Source organism: Manacus vitellinus, unplaced genomic scaffold, assembly GCF_001715985.3.
Source record: "Manacus vitellinus isolate BGI_N305 unplaced genomic scaffold, ASM171598v3 scaffold_24_pilon, whole genome shotgun sequence".
Lineage (NCBI taxonomy): Eukaryota > Metazoa > Chordata > Aves > Passeriformes > Pipridae > Manacus > Manacus vitellinus.
Window position 1 is genome coordinate 9,256,837 of NW_021939798.1, and position 18,236 is coordinate 9,275,072.

At 42.0% G+C, this 18,236-nt stretch overlaps 2 protein-coding genes across 3 annotated transcripts in view; both read right to left on the bottom strand.

Moving 5' to 3' along the window:
- Positions 1-1,161: 1,161 nt before the first annotated feature.
- Positions 1,162-11,125, bottom strand: NOL11 (nucleolar protein 11). The gene is made up of 17 exons (XM_029960142.1): positions 10,991-11,125; positions 10,210-10,266; positions 9,522-9,667; positions 9,218-9,275; positions 8,604-8,742; positions 8,047-8,244; positions 7,712-7,788; positions 6,871-6,994; positions 6,102-6,205; positions 5,771-5,848; positions 4,802-4,986; positions 4,420-4,545; positions 4,037-4,258; positions 3,222-3,300; positions 2,154-2,246; positions 1,758-1,865; positions 1,162-1,464 (listed from the first exon to the last, which is right to left on the bottom strand). Exons 4-17 carry the CDS (start codon positions 9,257-9,259, stop codon positions 1,351-1,353), a joined length of 1,689 nt encoding a protein of 562 aa, XP_029816002.1. The 5' UTR covers positions 9,260-9,275; positions 9,522-9,667; positions 10,210-10,266; positions 10,991-11,125; the 3' UTR covers positions 1,162-1,350.
- A 3,087-nt stretch (positions 11,126-14,212) lies between these two features.
- Positions 14,213-18,236, bottom strand: part of PITPNC1 (phosphatidylinositol transfer protein cytoplasmic 1) — a 76,552-nt gene continuing 72,528 nt past the window's right edge. The window contains exon 9 of one of the 2 annotated variants that reach the window (XM_018073111.2): positions 14,213-17,742. In XM_018073111.2, coding sequence (XP_017928600.1) covers positions 17,483-17,742 — 260 coding nt within the window. In that variant the 3' untranslated portion in view covers positions 14,213-17,482. The remainder of the gene's footprint in view (positions 17,743-18,236) is intronic. The other variant, XM_018073113.2, reaches the window with a different exon arrangement.

The following is an 18,236-nucleotide window of genomic DNA, read 5'->3' on the forward strand; positions in this document are numbered from 1 at the left end:
AGAAATCAACCCTGGCCCCTTAACCCACTCACATCCACTCAGAATAGAACATATTGATTAGGAACTTGAAGTTCCTTTTTGCTAGTATGGTTAAATGAGCATATTTATTACTGAATTGAATATAGCAGGAAGAGGAATTTTTGGTTGGAGGCCCTACCCTGCCTCCCTGCTCAGGACTGATGGAGAAAAAGCCTCCTTTCACAAGGCACTTTGGAGAAGATGAATAGCCCAGTTGTTCCAAGCTGTTGTCTGGATGGGTTCCTCTCTCCAAGGATAAGGGAAAGAACCTACAGCTGGATGGCATTCAGAACAAGCAGCATATGCTCTTGCTTAAATTATTGAGACACTTTTGTCCAGTCCTTCCCTCCAGTTATTTCATAACTTGTATTAGGAATTGAATTTAAGTGTTCACCTCTCAAATCAGTTCCATGTACATTTTTCTAAGACACCAAAGTGTTGCTCAGTAACGTTACACCAGAACTCAGCTGCAGACTAAAAGTCAGTCCTAAGAAGCAAGGGCTTGCATGACTTTTGCTGGGGTAATTCAATGTATTTCCAGTTGCCATTTTCATCAAGAGTATAATTCAACAGATGCTTATACCTGTAAAAACCTTCATCAAATGTTGTTTTCATAAAGCTTCATCACTTTTTATTTTAAAGAGAGTCAAACCCAATCTAAAACTATGATATACTTTGAAATGCAAGAATTGAAGCAGTACAGATGAGGTTAACTAATTGAGGTGTTCACTAGTTGAAAAAGTACTTGGAGAAAACAGACTGATGTAGTTAAGAATGTTATTTTAAATTCTGAGTTTTCTTGTTCAGAAAATGGAAAACAACTGCTACCAGTGCCAAGAAGTCCCCCTCTATATGAATCTTCAGCTGCCATTGCAGTGGGGTTTTTTTAAATTTTACTTTTATATACATTTGGTACTGACAAACAGTGTATAAACACAACTGGAACAGGTCAACTTCCCAAGTGTCTTAAGGCTTTCAACTGTGGGAGCAGCTCTTTCAAACTTACACAGCCCAAGTCCAGCAAGTGCCCTCAGCATTTCTGCCACAACCATCTTGTGTTTGGCCAAGAATGATGGGGTATTTTAGGATGTTCTTATGATTGAGTATCAAAATGTGACATGAAAATACAATCAAGCATCCAGCTCCTCATCCAGTCAAAAAGAGAGCTTTTAATACATGAGTTTCAAACTTACAACCCCCATGTAGCTACAGAGTAACCGGGCTCCTCCTATGTAGAAAACAACTTTTCACATCCCCAATATGGAGTGCTAATACATCCCTGTCATAAAAGGAATCAATAAAAAATAAATGTGTTAATAGTGAATTTCCAATTCAAATGATTTCCAGCACTTCAATAGAATAGGTCTGAGAGTCTCTCAGGTGGTTAAGTCTTTGTAATTCCCTCAAACTTCCTTCAATCTTGTTGAGTTCAGAGTAGAACCTCACCTAAAAAAAACAGAAAACACAGACATTTAAAGTAAAATACATTTTAATTCTTTTCATACATCGTCATCCTGTGGTTCTGCACAGTTTCAGATATTTAAACCAAACAAACACAGCAGCTTTTGAAATCACAATGAGACAGAAGCAACTGCCATTTCCTGCTCAGGAAGGAGCACACAGAGGAGGACAGACATTGTTTAATTCACTATATAATTTGCTGCTGCCTGCTTTCACCCTCCTCAATGATTCCAAACCCAACTGAAAATTAAATAATCATCCCAGAAGATGCAACTTACTTGGGCTCTCACAAACTTATGCAGGTTTGAAAGCAACTCTCTTGCTTCTGGCAGTATCACCATGACTGTGAAATGAGCATCAAGTAACAGGCACATCCAATCCATGATCTGAAGATAAACCAAGAAAAGAACACTTACACTTTCACAATCTGCAAATGACACAGATTTTGCTTTAAAAGCTCAACTCTGAAACATTAATTTCTAATGCAAAATGCAGGGGCTCATATTTGAGTTTTTGGGTTTTCACTGTTAAAGTGTTACATCTGACAATACAGGTTGTATTAATACTTTCTAAAATGAATGTAGATGTCAGTTGATTTCAGATATTCACAACTACTCACCAATTTACACACCACAGAAAGAGAAGAAATACAAGTCTTAGAATGAATTTCTCACCTGATTTATAGTGGGAGAGCGAACTCCAGGAAGAGTGGTATTCACTTTTTCACTGCACTTCACATACAGGTAATACAAATACCTGAGAAACAGCTAAAAGTAGAAAAGTCAGAGCATTTTTAAAGGGCAAACATTTAACAGACTGAGGTGTTTTGTCCTGCTCACAGTAATACTCATGAAGGTTTTTTTAATTTGGTTGTTAAAGCAACATAGATATCTGTATACTACACATTAAAAACAAGTTTTATGGTTCTCTTACACCACCCACAGCTGGATGTTTGAAAATTCTCAGCAATATTCAATGTAAATTACAGTTAGGGGTAATCATTGTTCCAGTGACTGTGCCAGTGCAATGTAATTCAGACAAAGACCTTTCTAGGAACTTTCCTAAAACTTGTATCAACATTAATAACCCTAGTCCCACTTTCACTTTCAGTACCCAAAAATAAATTGCTACTGGTCAGAATAAGGTCAGTGAGGAGATGTGTCAGTTCTGAGATGGTTTTTCTGAAATCACTGGAAAGCCACATATACACTCAGGTACATGCAGTTCTTGAAGTTAAATTTCAGGTTTTGAGGAACAGGAGAGTTTGGTGGGTTTTTTCCTTCAACTGAGATGTTTTGAGAAGATCTTGATTTGTATTACATTTGACATTACACAGAGTGTACAGTTTGTTTCTCATATTTTCTAAATTTCTGTTGCTGATGGAACCGACTAAATCAACGTGTCTTGTTCCTTTTTTAGGAAGCATCTAAATCAAGCAAAAGCACCATTACTTTCTAACAAAATATAAACAACATTTTCCAAGTAGGCTGGGTCATAAAGAGGGTTCTAAAATAAGCAAGGACTACAAAAATTAGTAAAATTTCCATACATATGTGGAAAACTGTGACATTCCTTAACATTAAATCTTATTAGGCACCTCAATTTAATTTTGATGCATTAATTTGTTATTCAGACTCCACTAAGAGTGGTGAGTTTCTCACATACAATTGAAAAACTCTCTTTTCTTTCTCTCCCCACAAAATAACAAGGGTTTTTACACTTTTCAAAGTCAACATACTTACAATAACATGTTGAGCTGGGAGGTTTTTCAGGTGAGGCAAAAGAAACGTTTCACTGTAAGCTGAATGGAGAACAGCATTTCTGGGCAGTGCTATTAAGGGAATAAAACTGCAGGAAAAATACCAGTTTCTACAAACCAGAGTGAATTCTAAATATAGTATTTCTCCACGTTCTTTGAGACAAGTCCTACTTGAATCATCCTTATTTCTATCCTGAAATACTGACAGCAACTAAAACATCACAAAACAGTTACCTTGAACAGTTGTGTTCACTGCAAGGATGTAACTGCCTCGTGGTTCAACAGGCAAACATCCAAATCACTGATTTTCTCTTGAATAGAGAACAGTTTTGCAATAATATAAGTTTAAATTGGTGTAGATGCTTTCTAAAAGTGATATGTTTCTATACATGTAGCTCGTTAAAAATTTTCTATTTATATAACTCAAACTGAAAGAGGGGAAATTTAGGTTAGATGTTAGGAAGGAATTCTCCTCTGTGAGGGTGAGGAGGCCCTGGCACAGGTTGCCCAGAGAAGCTGTGCCTGCCCCATCCCTGGAAGTGTCCCAGGCCAGGCTGGACAGGGCTTGGAGCAACCTGGGCTAGTGGGAGGTGTCCCTGCCCACACCACGGGGTGGGACTGGATGAGCTTTAAGATCCCCTCCAACCCAAACCATTGTATGATTCCATATCCTAAACCATTTTTCTACTGAGTAAGAACTTCTCCTATCCAAAATTTTCAGCACTAATAGAAGATGTGTCAAATAGAAGCATCCACAGCACATACAGTGCACTGGCTTCCCTTCACTGCAGAGGATACAACAGTGCTGCCCTGTGAGGTCCAATGGGGCAGGATTCACCATCACTCTTGGAATGGCTTTGCCTTGGGATTTTGGTGTCACATGTGTCCTGGTCCAGCTCTGCATTGAAACCATTTTCTACAATTTCAGTCTTAACTCCCTTATTGTTGAATTCAACATCAATGTAACAGATGACAGAGTCCAGGTCCACATCTGTCATTCGAAGATAGGCGTCACTAATGCTGCAGGAGAAAATGCCACACATGTAAGACTTTTAATCATTAGCTTTAAAAATCAGCAATGCCATCAACCCACCAGCAGTACATACTCTTTGGAGCTTACTATGAAAGTAAAAACATATACTAAAAGTTGGTGAAGAAAAAAAGAAGTGATTTCAAGTTACCTTAGAAATGTTTTCAAGCAAGCATAGGTCATTTGTTCAGGAATATCTGGAAACCGTTGCAGGCAGATTTGTAAGAGATAGAAATCTCTTTTTTCCAAAGCAATGGGCATTAAATCTGGACATAAACTGTAAAAATAAGCAATTAATAGGTTGCACAGTTCACACCCACTGAGAACTACATTTACAACTAAGGCAGTGGTACTAATCTTGCTCCCCCAGCTGGATTTTTAAGTAAAACATCAGCTTCATCAGAAAATAAGCACCTTTGACAGTAGATTCTGATAATTCAAGAGTGCTTTATGAAGAAAGGGATTTCTACTTTTTTAATTTTATATTTAAAGACTACTCCCCACAGTTTAAAAAGAGCAGAGTCATTCATTACCTGTAGGACAAGTCTCTGGTTTCCACTATCTGCAGCAGGAAACTTTGAGGGTAGTACCTTGGGTTTGCTTTACATCTGTTTGTCAGGGCAGTGACCACACTCCCAATGGCAGCTTGTAAATCTGGTGTCTGGGATTTTGACATCAGTTGTTTCAGTTCCTTTTCTAACACGTTTGTAGGAGCATCCTGGAAAAGACAAATATCGCACAACTCAGAAACACAAGGCACAGGTTGGAGAACTGTCCTGGTACTAATTACACCAAGTAGAAACAGACTTAGTTTTGATCTCAAGCTAAAAATATTTACAGAAAAATCCCTCACCACTCTGTGTTTTGATAATCAATCAAGCATGAAAGAGCCAAATGAGGTAATTACTGCCTTTGAACTCAGGTAACTGTATCTTTCAGCTACTCATGGATTAATCACCTTTTATTTCAAGAACATTCCCAAGGTGTTCAGCCACAGGTGAAATACAGGTACATTCACACAACAGTGGAAGCTTAACCTCCCACAACATTGGCAGCGAGTTCCAGAAAGGAATTAAATAACTTATTCCTGCATTTGCAGTGGATTTCCCAGCATTCAGACTTCATAGAGCCAAACTGCCTTCAACAAAATTAAACCCATAAATAAGAACGTAAAAAAAGCAGAGTTCAGGTAAAATATCCTCCCACCTTATTTACTGTAAGAGGTTGTCATCAAAAATGAACAAATTTGTGCAAGTTTTCAGAACTCAGCTGTTATAAGCACTGCACTGTACAGTTCTCAAACACCCTCCTATGACAGAACTGAATTTCATCAAGCCCAAATTCTGTTCTTGCACAACTAATAACATCCTTCAACTCACCTGTTCCAGGCAGCCTTGTCAACCTGATGTGTGCAAGAGGACACAGAAAAAGATAACAGCTTAAGAGACACCTGGAATATTCTCAGTGTCTAAACACTGCTTGAGGATATTTGGTTTACTTACTTTGAGATTTAGTAAGAGCTGCCCAACTGAGAAGTTCTCTGGTTGTACTTTGGCAACATTGCTCCTTCTTGATCTTAACTATGGCAAAGAAAAATAAACAGTTACTATTCAGTGACTATTCACTTAAGGATTTCAGGCAAGACAACCAGGAACTTCATGTGTCAAATTACTGCACAGATTACAACCAGTAACCCCAATTCCAGGAACAGTGTTGGAAACAATGAGCAACACAATGTGAAATTTCCTTCTGCTACAACAGCTAAAAGGGATCAGCAGCACGGGGAAGAGACAAGACAAACAAAAACCTCACATGACCCTGATGCCAACTTACATTCATTCTGGACTCAGATTTTAGAGCTACAGACTCCTGGGACTGGAAGGAAACCACCAGGTCTTCACCTTCCAGGGTGTCCCAGTTCACAAAGGAAGACACACCTGTGAACACACCAATGAAACAATATGAAGGTAACACATAAAGCACGTTTATTAAAGTATGAATATTGCATTAACTTCTTATGCTAGTAGATAACTTTCTGAAATATAACCTAAGTGATTTTATGCCAAGGAAGTTGCCAGTTTTATCTCAGCAGCATACTTTTTTCTCATCCTGTTTCTTCATTCTGCCTCTGGGAGGAAAAGAAGTTATTACACAATTTATTCTGAGCACTATTTGCAAGAACATTTTCCCAATGCAATGTTCAATGAAAACCACTATGACAGAACAATTTTAAACTGCAGTTCACATACTAAGGTTTGACATTGCTCTATCTAATCACAAAATCCTTGAAAATATATTTTAGGAAAGAGCACTTCCTTTTGTTTTCAGTATTCAGCACCAGCATTCCAATATTTTCAGTAATTTTCCAGTACCTGAATGACAACCCAGGTTAAGTGAAGTCACAAAAATTCAAACATTTGTGTGCTTTGGCATTCCCAGCAGCAGTAAATTTAACAGCCAGGAACACAATACAGGGTTAGGTAACTTCAAGCTGTTCAGAATCAATTGATTTTTATAGGACTGCATTAAAATAACTTTTACACAAATTCAGAAGTCTTTCTTTTACAAGAGTTTTCCCCTGTAATTATAAAAAAAATCTTACCAGGGGTTTGACTGTCCTTGAGCTTTCCCACAGCAGCTGCCAGGGATGATGTTTCACACTTGTACATAATCACAGTCAGCACTTTGCCATGAGTTAAAAAAAACTTTTCCTCATAACACCACAACTGCAAAATATTAAAATGTACCATTAATGAGGTGAGCAGAGAAGTCCATTCTGCACAAGCTGACAGGGAACTCCTTACTATAAAATTCAGATAAAAGGCAGTGATCAGATTATATTAAACTACTTTCAGTAGGTTTAACACTTGTTAGCAGATCTTCATTACCTGCTGATTTTAAATACAGAAATTAGAAGTTTTCTGTTGGGTATTTTTACAGAGATGTTTTAAAGCACAGTGGCTGCTCTGAGGCATTAAGTCCACTGATAATTTTTCTTTTTAGGTTCCCTCTTGTTCAATATTAAGACAAAACCAGTCAGCTGTTCCAGTTCACTGGTGCATTTATTACTTAGGTGTTGTTTTAATTGACACTTGAAATTACCTTGAAATACTGTTCTGGGAGATCATAGAATCATTTAGGCCATCAACTGCAAATTGTCTGAACAGAACAATTGGCTGGGTTTTGTATTTAATTAGTGATTTCATTTGCACCAAACAATCAAGACCATCAGAAGTGAGAAGGTACTAAATTAATCACAGAAATTGCCAAAAGCCACTCCTCTCTTGCTAAATATTCCAACAGAAACAACCCATTGACTGCTCAATATTAATTTTGCTTCAGGAGTTGGCCCCCACTGCTCCTCAGCAGAGCTCTGCAGCCCCACACTCCCTTCCCTGCTGTCAAACACACAAAGCCTGGGGACAAATCCAGACTGAACTTACCTGGCCACTGGTCCCCAGGGGCAGCTCCTTGGAGGTTTGCAAGGTCTGAAATTTTGTATTCCATATGGTCAAGCACTCTGAGGAAAAGGACAGGAGTTACAAACCCAAAAAGCAACACAAATGCTACACTTGCCTTTGCTACTTTCCGTTACAAGCATCTGTGGAAACAGAAATAACTGTTTCCAAAGCAAGTATCCAGCACTGGGAATTATGTCACTGAGGTCAGAGCTCAAGGTTCAAAGGTGAGCTGGTTTTCCAGTGAAGAGCTTTAAACAAGAGGGGCAGCACAATAAAATTTAGATCTCACGACATCTTACTGTGATTTTTCAAGTTACCTCTGGGTTCTTTGTCAGGTGCAGCCAGACTGCCCAGCACTGCCACGTGGTCTTCATCCAGGACTACCAAAGATGCTCCTTTCAGAACACTTCCAGATACTGAAAGGTTCAGTAGCAGTGACTTGGGCAAAATTTCTTCTTCCTCTTCAGTATCTTGCTGCAGAGGTATCAGAACCTGGTACACAGAGTCATTGGAATCTGTCCAAAAAAAGGGATTACTCTTTTTTATGAAAAATTATTTGATACAATATGGCAAAGGTACATCTAAAAAGACCAAAATCCAGTGAATGCTCAAGGAAGAAATCACACAGGATATTAAAAGGACACATTGTGATGCAAAGCAGCAAAATAATGGTACAGCAGGAGATCTACAAAGTACAAGTGATAACAGGTAGGAACAGTTAGAGTATTAGGAAGGTTTAATTACCACTTCTAGCTGGTTTAGAAAGTTTAAAGAGCTAAAAATATTAAACCACTATTCATAAATATCAACATTTCATGTCCTTTCATATAAGTCTTTGCTTCATTATCACATCCTGTTAGAAAAGGTAACTTACACAAACACAGAAGTGTGACAGTTTGGTTTTTTAGATATGCTGTGAAATTCAGTGGTTTAGATGATTCCTGTGGCTCCAGCCTGTACTTGTGGACACTGTCCAGCTTGGGTTTCTGCACATAGACAAAAAAGTCCCCATCCTGAAACAAACAAAAAAATATAACGTGTTCCTTTAATTTACACAAAGAAGACAGAACAGAAATTCAGATATTAGTACTGCTTAACTTTGAATGTTATGCAAAATTAGGAATTTGTGGCACGTAAAGAAAATTCTAATTTGATGTAACAAATGGATTCACAGAAAGAAGCATTTGAATATACAGATTCATGTATAATTCCTTTACAAAAAATATAAATCCTACTAAATAGGATCTTCACAATGAGCAATGAAGTGTCTCACAATGTCTACTGTGTTTCATCTTAATTGTTCTATGCAGTTCCAAGAGCCCAGCCCTAAAAGCAACACAACTTCCATTTAACTGCTGCATTGATTAAATCAGGATAATGATTTCACTAAAAGCTCTTAAAATCAAATGAAACAGGTGATGGATTTTGTAAAAAGCACTAAGATCTGCTGCTATGGAAGTTTTTAAAAGGGGAAAGTATTTGACTCACTTTCTCAGTAGCGAAAACTACCACAGGTTGTTGACTTTCCATAAAAGCTCCACTCCACCTAAAACCAGAAAACTGCATGAGCATGTTCCAAATTCTAGGTTTATACCTAAAGTCAGGTTTATACCTATTCTTTAGGTAGCTTCTTATTTTTAGGATACTTATATACATGATTCTAAGATTTGAAAAACGATGTGCCCCGAGATCTTGGCCCTTGATTTCTCCCCATCCCCTCCAAAAGGGAACAACTTCCATCCTCGTGGGCAGGTTCCTCCAAGTGAGAATTGCCATAAAATTCATCACTCACCTGATGGCTTCATCTGAGATAATGTTTTCAATCTCTTGTTGTGGGGCTTCCAAAAGCACATCCAGAGTTCGGACACCCCCTCCCTTGAACAGCACCACGGGCCCTCCCTGGGGCAGGGAATGTATCCTGTGCACATCTGCTGAGAGCTGCAGAGAATCAAAAGAAATCAGGGTTCTTCAGTCCATCACCTTGAAAGGCAAATGCTTTATTCATTTGTTTTTTTAAAGTTCTTCCAATAAACTTTTAACAGAGGAATGATGAAACTTTAAGGTTCCTAACAATGTAGATCTACTATAAATAATGCAAGTCACTGCCCAGCAAAAAGCCAGGATGAGCATCACATCCCTGAATCACACCAGAAAAACCATAACTGAGGGTCAGGAGTTCACACAAAGTGCTGTTTAACACACCAATCAGCAGAAGACAAAGATCTACATTTGAATACAATTCACCATCTTCAAAGAAAGTCCTCAGAAACTTTGGCCTTGGAATATGAATCGTTTTAAGAGCAATATTTGGATGATAAAGTCAGTCCAAGTGGATTCCTGCAATACTCCACAACATCCTGGAGCACAAATTAAAACACTGGTCAGCTAAATATGATCAATACTACGAAAATTAGAGCATCTCTTCCCTCCACCAGGGTCCAAAACATTCCCATAAGAGCAAACACAAGGAAGAGACTTACTGTTGCTTTAAAGGCCTTGTCCAAGTTAATATCTTCATTCTTCCATATTCTTAAAACCTTTAAGAAAAGCATCATTTTTAAGCCCAATAAAACAGTAGCAAACAGACTTCTCAGCACCCAAAATATCAGCAAATTGCACCAGGAGGAATATACACAAGAAGTAGTCCCGGGGATCTGAGTGGGAACTGCCCCAGGGGGGTGGTTTGTGTGAGAAGAAGCTGAAGCAGAGATAACTGGAATAGAAACCAAGCTCAGAAATCCTGAACTGGAAAGAAAGGATGGGAAAGAGTAAGGAAAAAGATACAGCAGAACTCTAAACTCTAAATCTGGAGACAGATTAAGACAGAGAAAAGAACGTTGCAGGTAAAATGAAAGGTCAGGAAAGATATTTCCTCAACAACAACAAGGAAAAGCCAAAGGCTCAGCACGATCTAAGCCAATGCTACGTGTGCACAGAGAAATGATTAACTGTGAAACAAGAGCAGGAAAATAAGGCTGGAGGTCTGAACTGTTACAATCATTTCAGTACAATGGTCATGCAGCTGTAACTGGAGACACAAGAGGAGAAATAACTCCTCCTTAGGGAATGAATGCATCAGGCACTGAGAATGCTTTAGAGGGCCACCAGGTAACTGCTCAGCACAGTAACCCTCATGTCACTGCTGTGCTGTGAGGGCTCCACACCTTTACACTCAACCAAAAACTGCCAGTTTCCTCCCCACACTCCCTCAGAGGACCCACCATATCCTCTCTTCCCCCACAGAAGGATAAAGGCTCTCACCCTGTCGTCATGAACAGCGATGTACTCGTGAGTCTCAAAGTTGCACACGACAGGACAGGTGAGAACCTGCCCATGTTTCACTGACCAGCAGCCCAGAGGCTTCTGATCTGAGATCTGGAAGAGTCAGAACAAAGGCACTGTCACTAAAATATAACATATAACAGATGACTCTGGGGACTTTTCTCATCCCAGAAAGGAAATGCAAGGCAGCAACATCTGATCTGAATGAGAATAGCAAAATATGGAAACCGCTACACTCCAATTCCTCTGGAGCATTCCCGTTCCTGACTTTAACACCAGCAACTGCAGAATAACAGGAAAGAACTCTACATCAATTAGAATTCTTTCTTTTCACATAAGAAAGAACTTTGACCTGTAAGTCTGAAGGGCTCATCCCATGAGCACAGGTGTGAGGAAGAGCTGTTCCAAAGGGCAGGTACTAATTTTAATCACTAGTGAATGTGGTTTTCCTCACTAATACAATCATGTGGTTTTTCTCTTCCTATTTCAAGGTAAGTGAGACCAAGAGCAATGGATGGTACTGTCTGAGCTCCTGTTCTGTGTGATTTACAGACTGTTGTGAGGGCACTCAACCCCCTCTCCTCGCTCCAGAGCTACACAGGGTGTATTTATAACATAGTTCTGTTCTCACATTTGGTCTTGGCAGTGGGAATAAACAACTCAAAGGGGCTTGTATCATCAATCCACACAGGTCATGGAATGGTTTGGGTTGGAAGGGATCTTAAAGCTCATCTCACTCCACCCCCTGCCATGGGCAGGGACACCTTCCACTAGCCCAGGTTGCTCCAAGCCCTGTCCAACCTGGCCTTGGACACTTCCAGGGATGGGGCAGCCACAGCTTCTCTGGGCAACCTGTGCCAGGGCCTCACCAACCTCACAGTCAACATTTCCTTCCCAATATCTAATCTAATTCTACTGCCTTTCAGTTTAAACCCATTCTCCTTTATCCCATCACTACAACCCCCAAACCCATGAATGTGAAAGCCACTTACAGAAAGAGACTCAAATATTTGCCTCGTTTTCTTATTACGGTCACCGAAATAATCAACACAGACCAGCACATGCTTTCAGTTCCAAGCGCTGCAAACTAAACCCTTTTCTCCTCCAGCCGCCAGCCCCGCACCTGACACAGCGCCGAGCCCGGAGCTCCGCGGGCACCGGGAGGGAGGTGATTATTGCGATGGGGAATGGGGAGAGAACATCGGCAAAGGGAGAAATAACCTGGACAATCGGGCAGAGGGACGGGGGTGGCGCGTCAGGCCGGGAGGGAGGAGGGAACAGAAGGGGAATGAGGAGAGAGGAGCGCCGCCCGTGCACCCGCGCGGGTCCTCGCAGCCGGGGCGCCCCCGAGGAGGCGCTGGGGGTACCTTGAAAGAGCGTGGCGCTCCGGCCGCGCTCGTTGACAGCACGACGGTCGGTGCCCGGGGCCGGCTCGAGGCTATTCCCGGGGCCGCGCCGGGCCGGCCCGGCAGCGTGAAAGCTCTCGCACAGCGCCCGCCATCTTGGCTGGCCCCTCTCGCGAGACCCGGCGCGGCGCGCGCGCCCGGGCGTGACCCGGCGGGCGGGCCGGCGGGAGGGCCCAGGGTCGCGACAGGGACGGCGAATGTCGCGACCGGAGCGCGGCTGTGGCGCGGCCTCCGGCACAGGGTGTACGGTGCTGTCCCAACGTGTAAATATTGTAAATGCCGTAAAATCAATGACTGTTCTCAGAACAGTCGAGATCAGTCAGGATTCAGCGCCTTAGTCACTTGTCCCCAGTGGGCTTCCCGCACGGCACCGGTCACTCCCACGGCCATTCCCACGGGAGCGTCCCGGCGTGCCGCGCTGTCACGTGTACGCTAATGAGGGAGGGCACGTGCACGCTAATGAGGGGCGATGCATATGCTAATGTGGGTCACGTGTATGCTAATAAAGGGTCACGTATATGCTAATGAGATGGGCTTCTTGTATGTGTATGTTAATGAGAGGGGTCCCTTGTATGTTAATGAGAAGTGTCATGCCTACGTTAATGGAGGGGTTAACTGTATGTTAATGAGAGGAGACAATTGTATGTTAATGGCGGGTTAACTATGTTAATGAGAGCGGTCACGTGTGTGCCAATTAGCATGGCATCAGGTAAAAGGCTTCGCTGGGGTTTGATCTCCGCAATAAAACATCGCTGGGTTCCGGACAATGCAATGAGCTCCTGCCCCTGCGGTGTCCCCGCTGCGGGTGGGACTGTCCCCTATGCGGGTGACACTGTCCCCTATGCGGGTGGGACTGTCCCCTGTGCGGGTGACACTGTCCCCTATGCGGGTGGGACTGTCCCCGCTGCACCCGCCCAGCCCGGCCCCGAGGGTTACACGGGCCGCGGTCCGGTGTCACCGCTCTGGGAGGCGTTTCCAGCGGTGTAGGATTCGAGTGTGTTCATATTTCCACCGCAGCCCCGCCCAAACTGTAAAACACACCCGGTCCCAACCCAACGCCCGCCAGTGTCACGCTCTGCACTGGGGATCACTGGGGTCACTGGGAGTCCCAATGGGATACTACTGGGTCACTGGGGAATACTGGGGCACTGGGATCACTGGGATCCGGTGTCACTGGGATCACTGGACGTACGGGCCACTGGGATCACTGGATCACTGGGGGGCACTGGGGATCCAGTCCTCTCCTTGTTCCCCCCGTCCTGTCCCAGCTGCTGTGAAGCGTTTCCCTCCTGACCCTGCACTGCCGTTCCTCTGGAGCAGGGGAAGCTGCGTTTCTATGGAGAAAGACTCTCCTGAAATGCTCCAAGAGCCGCTGTAGGGAGAAAATGTTTTTGACTAAAATGAACTGACTTGGAGACAAGTTTGAGAGGGTTTGAGTGGTCTCTTTTCCAGTATTTTCCAGTTGTTTGGTAGGACACTGGGCTGCCAAATCCTGCATAGGGAATTAGATTCCCCACTGGAAAAACTTCCTTGTCAACCCAATGGTCATTTACAAGTGAATGGGCCAATGCCAGACTGGTGGGGAACCTGCCCTGGTAAAATCCTTACAGAGCTGAGGTACAACAGGACCAAGGAGAGGTTGGAAGTGCTTTGAATTTTCCTTTCAAAGCCAATTCTTTGTGCTATTTAATTCTGAGGAAGTGGCTTGCAGAGCTGGGGGTAGAAATGTTAATGGGTAAATGTTAATGAGGAGGTTCCTGCCCAGAGGAGACCCAGTAAGAGGAAATAGTCCCCATTGTAAAGAATAGTTGTTGGTAGTTTATTTACAACAAAATGCAAGGGAAAATACAATATTAAAAATAATAAATAACTCGGAAAAAACCCAGAAACTAAGTGATATGAATGAGAAAAATGACAGTCAAATTCTCCCGCTGAGCCTTGCACTATTTAACATGCAGAGCAAATCAAGACTTGGTCCTTCTTGGATGGTGGTGATGCATTGCCTGATGTTGCCATCAGCGCTCTAAATTAAAGAAATGGATTACTGGACATACAGAAATTATCACAGAAATGAAATAAACCAATGAAAACCTGTTTTAGTGACACCACAAAACTACAGGAGATCGTAATTCAATGACCATGCTGTTCATTTAAAGCAAAACATTGTTAGACTTATTTAGCAATTTTAACTTACACAGAGAAAACCAAGTCCAAACAATGGCAACAGAAAATCTCCTATCGACAAGATCATGAATTCTCTCTTACTGCACTCACTATTTGATAAAAAGCATATACATTTGGCTTATTTCAAAGGATAACACATCAGTTTGAAGTTATAGTGCAGCAAGCTTCAAAGCAGTTTTAACAAAGTACAGCGGTCTTGTTATAAACTGAAATTCAAGGAACAAATATTTCAGTTTCAAAGTCTCTACAGCAGCAATTAATGCAAATTGGCTACTAGATGTCACAAAATCACCTTCCAGAATAATCAAAAAAAGCCAAAGAATAAGGTCAAATACTTTCTTTCCATAGGATTTATCCAGTCATTTACAAAATTGACCATTACATTCATAAGAAGTCCTATTAAGTACGTGTTTCAGGAATGTGCTGCTCCTCACAGCCTTTCTGGGTCCCTCCCTTTTTGATTTATTAGGAGATCAACCCTTCTGAAGCTGCACTGAATTGCCAGTTGTTTTGCCACGACTGTTCTATCCCAAATACATCAAAGCACAAGCAGAGCTGGGAGCAGGTTTTCATAGAAACCCGAACAAACTAAGCACATTTTTTCCTCTGAACTGTATCCTTGATAAAAAATTCCTTGCCAAGTCCTAGCAGAGCTGTATCCTGGAATTCCTGTCCCTGTGGCAGAGAACAGGAACACGGCTGTGGTGCCTGGCACCATGCTCTGAAGATGTACTCAGAAAATAATCACAGCTTGTACTTTTGCAAAAGAAGTGAGGAACACCTGCAAAACTCTCTCTATTTTAATCCTAATAAACATGTTGGAAAATACAACAGAAAGCTGACTGGGAAAAGTCAGTAATGAAAACAACCCCTTTGCCTCAAGGTGTTGCACTGAAGTACTCAGACCTTCCTCCTCATTTCAATGTTCCACTCACGATATTAATTAATAATGATGAAAACAGGATTAGAGCAGTTATAGTCATGATTGTATAATCTGCACCCTTGTTGAAGTGAAATCATAAACCAAAGCAGGAAAGTTTTGTTTGCATCATTACAGCAGCTGCTTTTTAAACAAACCAAGCATCACCCATCAGGTACCAATCCCTCGGAATTCCCAGCTTTGGGAAGAAAAGCAAAGCCAAGCACGGACAGGACTGGGAGAACACAGGAAGTCAAACCCACAGAGAGCTCCTGGATTTTGCTGGCTACAGGATTGTCACTATCAGACAAACATACACCTGTTTGCAGTGCAAGCTGGCAATGGAATTACTTCTCCTGCTACTAAAACTACCCCCTAAATGCCACACATTCCACGTAACTTGGACTGCAGCTGCATCTATCCAGGAGTTCCTGCATTCCAGCCACTGTGACCTCCTGCCCAGGTGAGGGGCCACCCCCAAACTGATTGTTCAATATTCAGTGACAGCTCAGCTCTGCAGGACTCTCTTGTTTCAATGCCCCAGGTCAGCAGTGGTACAAAACATCCCCTGCTCTGGCCATGATCCAGGTGGGAGCTGTCATTCCCTGGGGATTGAACAGCAGCTTGTTGAACAGCTACCAGGAGACAGGTCCTGCCAGCAGCCACCAAACAGCAACTTGTGTGGGAGAGAGCAAAGTGCCCCAAATCAGGGTCAGCAGGGAAAGGGTCTCACCGAGTTCACACTTGGAATTGGAAGGAAGGAAGAGAACCCTCCTGCCACTCCTTTTACTCCTCCTTCCACAACCTACACTTCCCTCTGGGAAACATCCTTGTCTACATTTGAATTCCTGAGATTGAAGAATGATTGCACAGCCAGACCAAGAGGAACACTCCTGATTCCTCAAGGTCACCCATGGTTCGTTTGCTTCTTAAAGTGACTGATTTTGTTCCCCCCTTCCCCAGATGATCCAGGAGATTGTGCTGTTTAGGAAAGATGTGAGGCAGGAAAGAAAAAAGAGCCTCATATTTTCTTTCCTTTACATCCAAGGTTTCACAGCCTGACCACTACTCTTCTTCCAGCAAGGAAAAGACAGAATTCATTAGTTTTGCTTCTCAACTGGCACATTTTAGCTGCTCTTTGTCAACCTCAAGCACAGAACACCATTGATGAACACCACACGGACTCTGAGCTCACAAAGGGACAGGGCAGAGCTAGTAAAATACATTATCTACAAGAAATAGGTGGTTTCTTTTACAAATTCTGTGCAAGATAGAAATAGTTCAATGGCCTCAAAGTCAGTATAATTAATTACAATTGGGGCTTTGATACAGTGATACTTTAGGTTTGAAAAGATTTGTGTTTTGCGTTTTAGGCCCCAAATCCTGAGTCATATTGAGAGAAATGTGAATCTGTTGGTGTTCCAGTACAATGAGTTACAGGTCAAAGGTTTATAAACACACACAGGAGAAGCCTGAGAGTAGGAAGGATTTTAAAATCAGCTATAAAAGAAGAAAATGGGAAGGTTTTTTTTTCCTGTTAACCCTGCGTTTGAGTTGGCACTAATTTGCCTCAGAAGTCCTTGGCAGCTTTACTAAATACCTACTCCTAATTATAAATGCTGTGACCTAGATGAGGGTTTGCAGGCAGGACTCTGCTACAGGAGGATTGATTTTCATTTAGAGCATCCCCTCAGACTTTTCCATGGATGTCAGTAAGATGCACCATATGGCTTGAAACACTACTTTAGGAATATATAAACTATGTTCTCTTGCATGCACTTCTCAGAAGGTTTTAAGGATCGAGTCTGAGGAAAGAAGTCACCTTTCCACACCAGGAAGATTATTTTAAGCAAGAAAAAAAAAAAAACAACCAACAAATCACCACGACCTTTGTAGCAATTGAGTTATGTCACTCTTGCTGTGGCAGACATGGCTTATCAGGAGGAAACATGCAGGGTTAATTTAAAAGGTTTTTTTGGATGGATCTGGAAGGGTGAGAGTTTCTGGAGCAGACTTTTTCCGAGGCCGGTCTTTGGGAACTGTTAGGAAGTCAGGAGCATCTGTGGAGAGAGGAGTTGATGGAGCACTAGATGGAGCACTGCGGGTTGAGGAAGGCATGGAAATGTTAGAGATAGATATTGCCGGTGGGAAAATCCCGATCTTCTTGTTGGTGGCTTCCTGAGTGGCTCGTTCAAACTCTCGGACTTCATCCATTGTCATGTCTTCAGCGAGAGGGAATGAAATACAAAGGCACGTTAGAATGATTTCAAATGATCGTTTCACTAGCTCAGTTAAACTACTTCCATCCAAATTCTAAATCAGGGAATGACTGCTTATCATGCATCTCATTAAGTGATTCTCCACACGAATGCCTCCCCATTGTAATGCACTGACTGGAGCACGATAAGCACAACTAAAGGAAACAAAGTTTTAAGTCCATTAATCACATCCTAATGGTTCTCCTGCGTGGGTCTGAGCTGAATAAAGATTGCTGCTTCTGGAATCGCTGGGAAAATCCAGCTATTGCACAGTGGGTAAACAGTCAGCAGGTAGAATTTTTCAGAACTTCAAGCAAAATAAAACTGAAAGGGGTTTTGAGGTTTTCATTTAGGCTATGAACCCAAATGGGTAAAGGGTTCTCATGGGTTTGTTCATCTGCTTTAATTATCGAGGGATGAAAAATTCTCTCTCCCTCCACTGACTTGTAGCTGCAGCT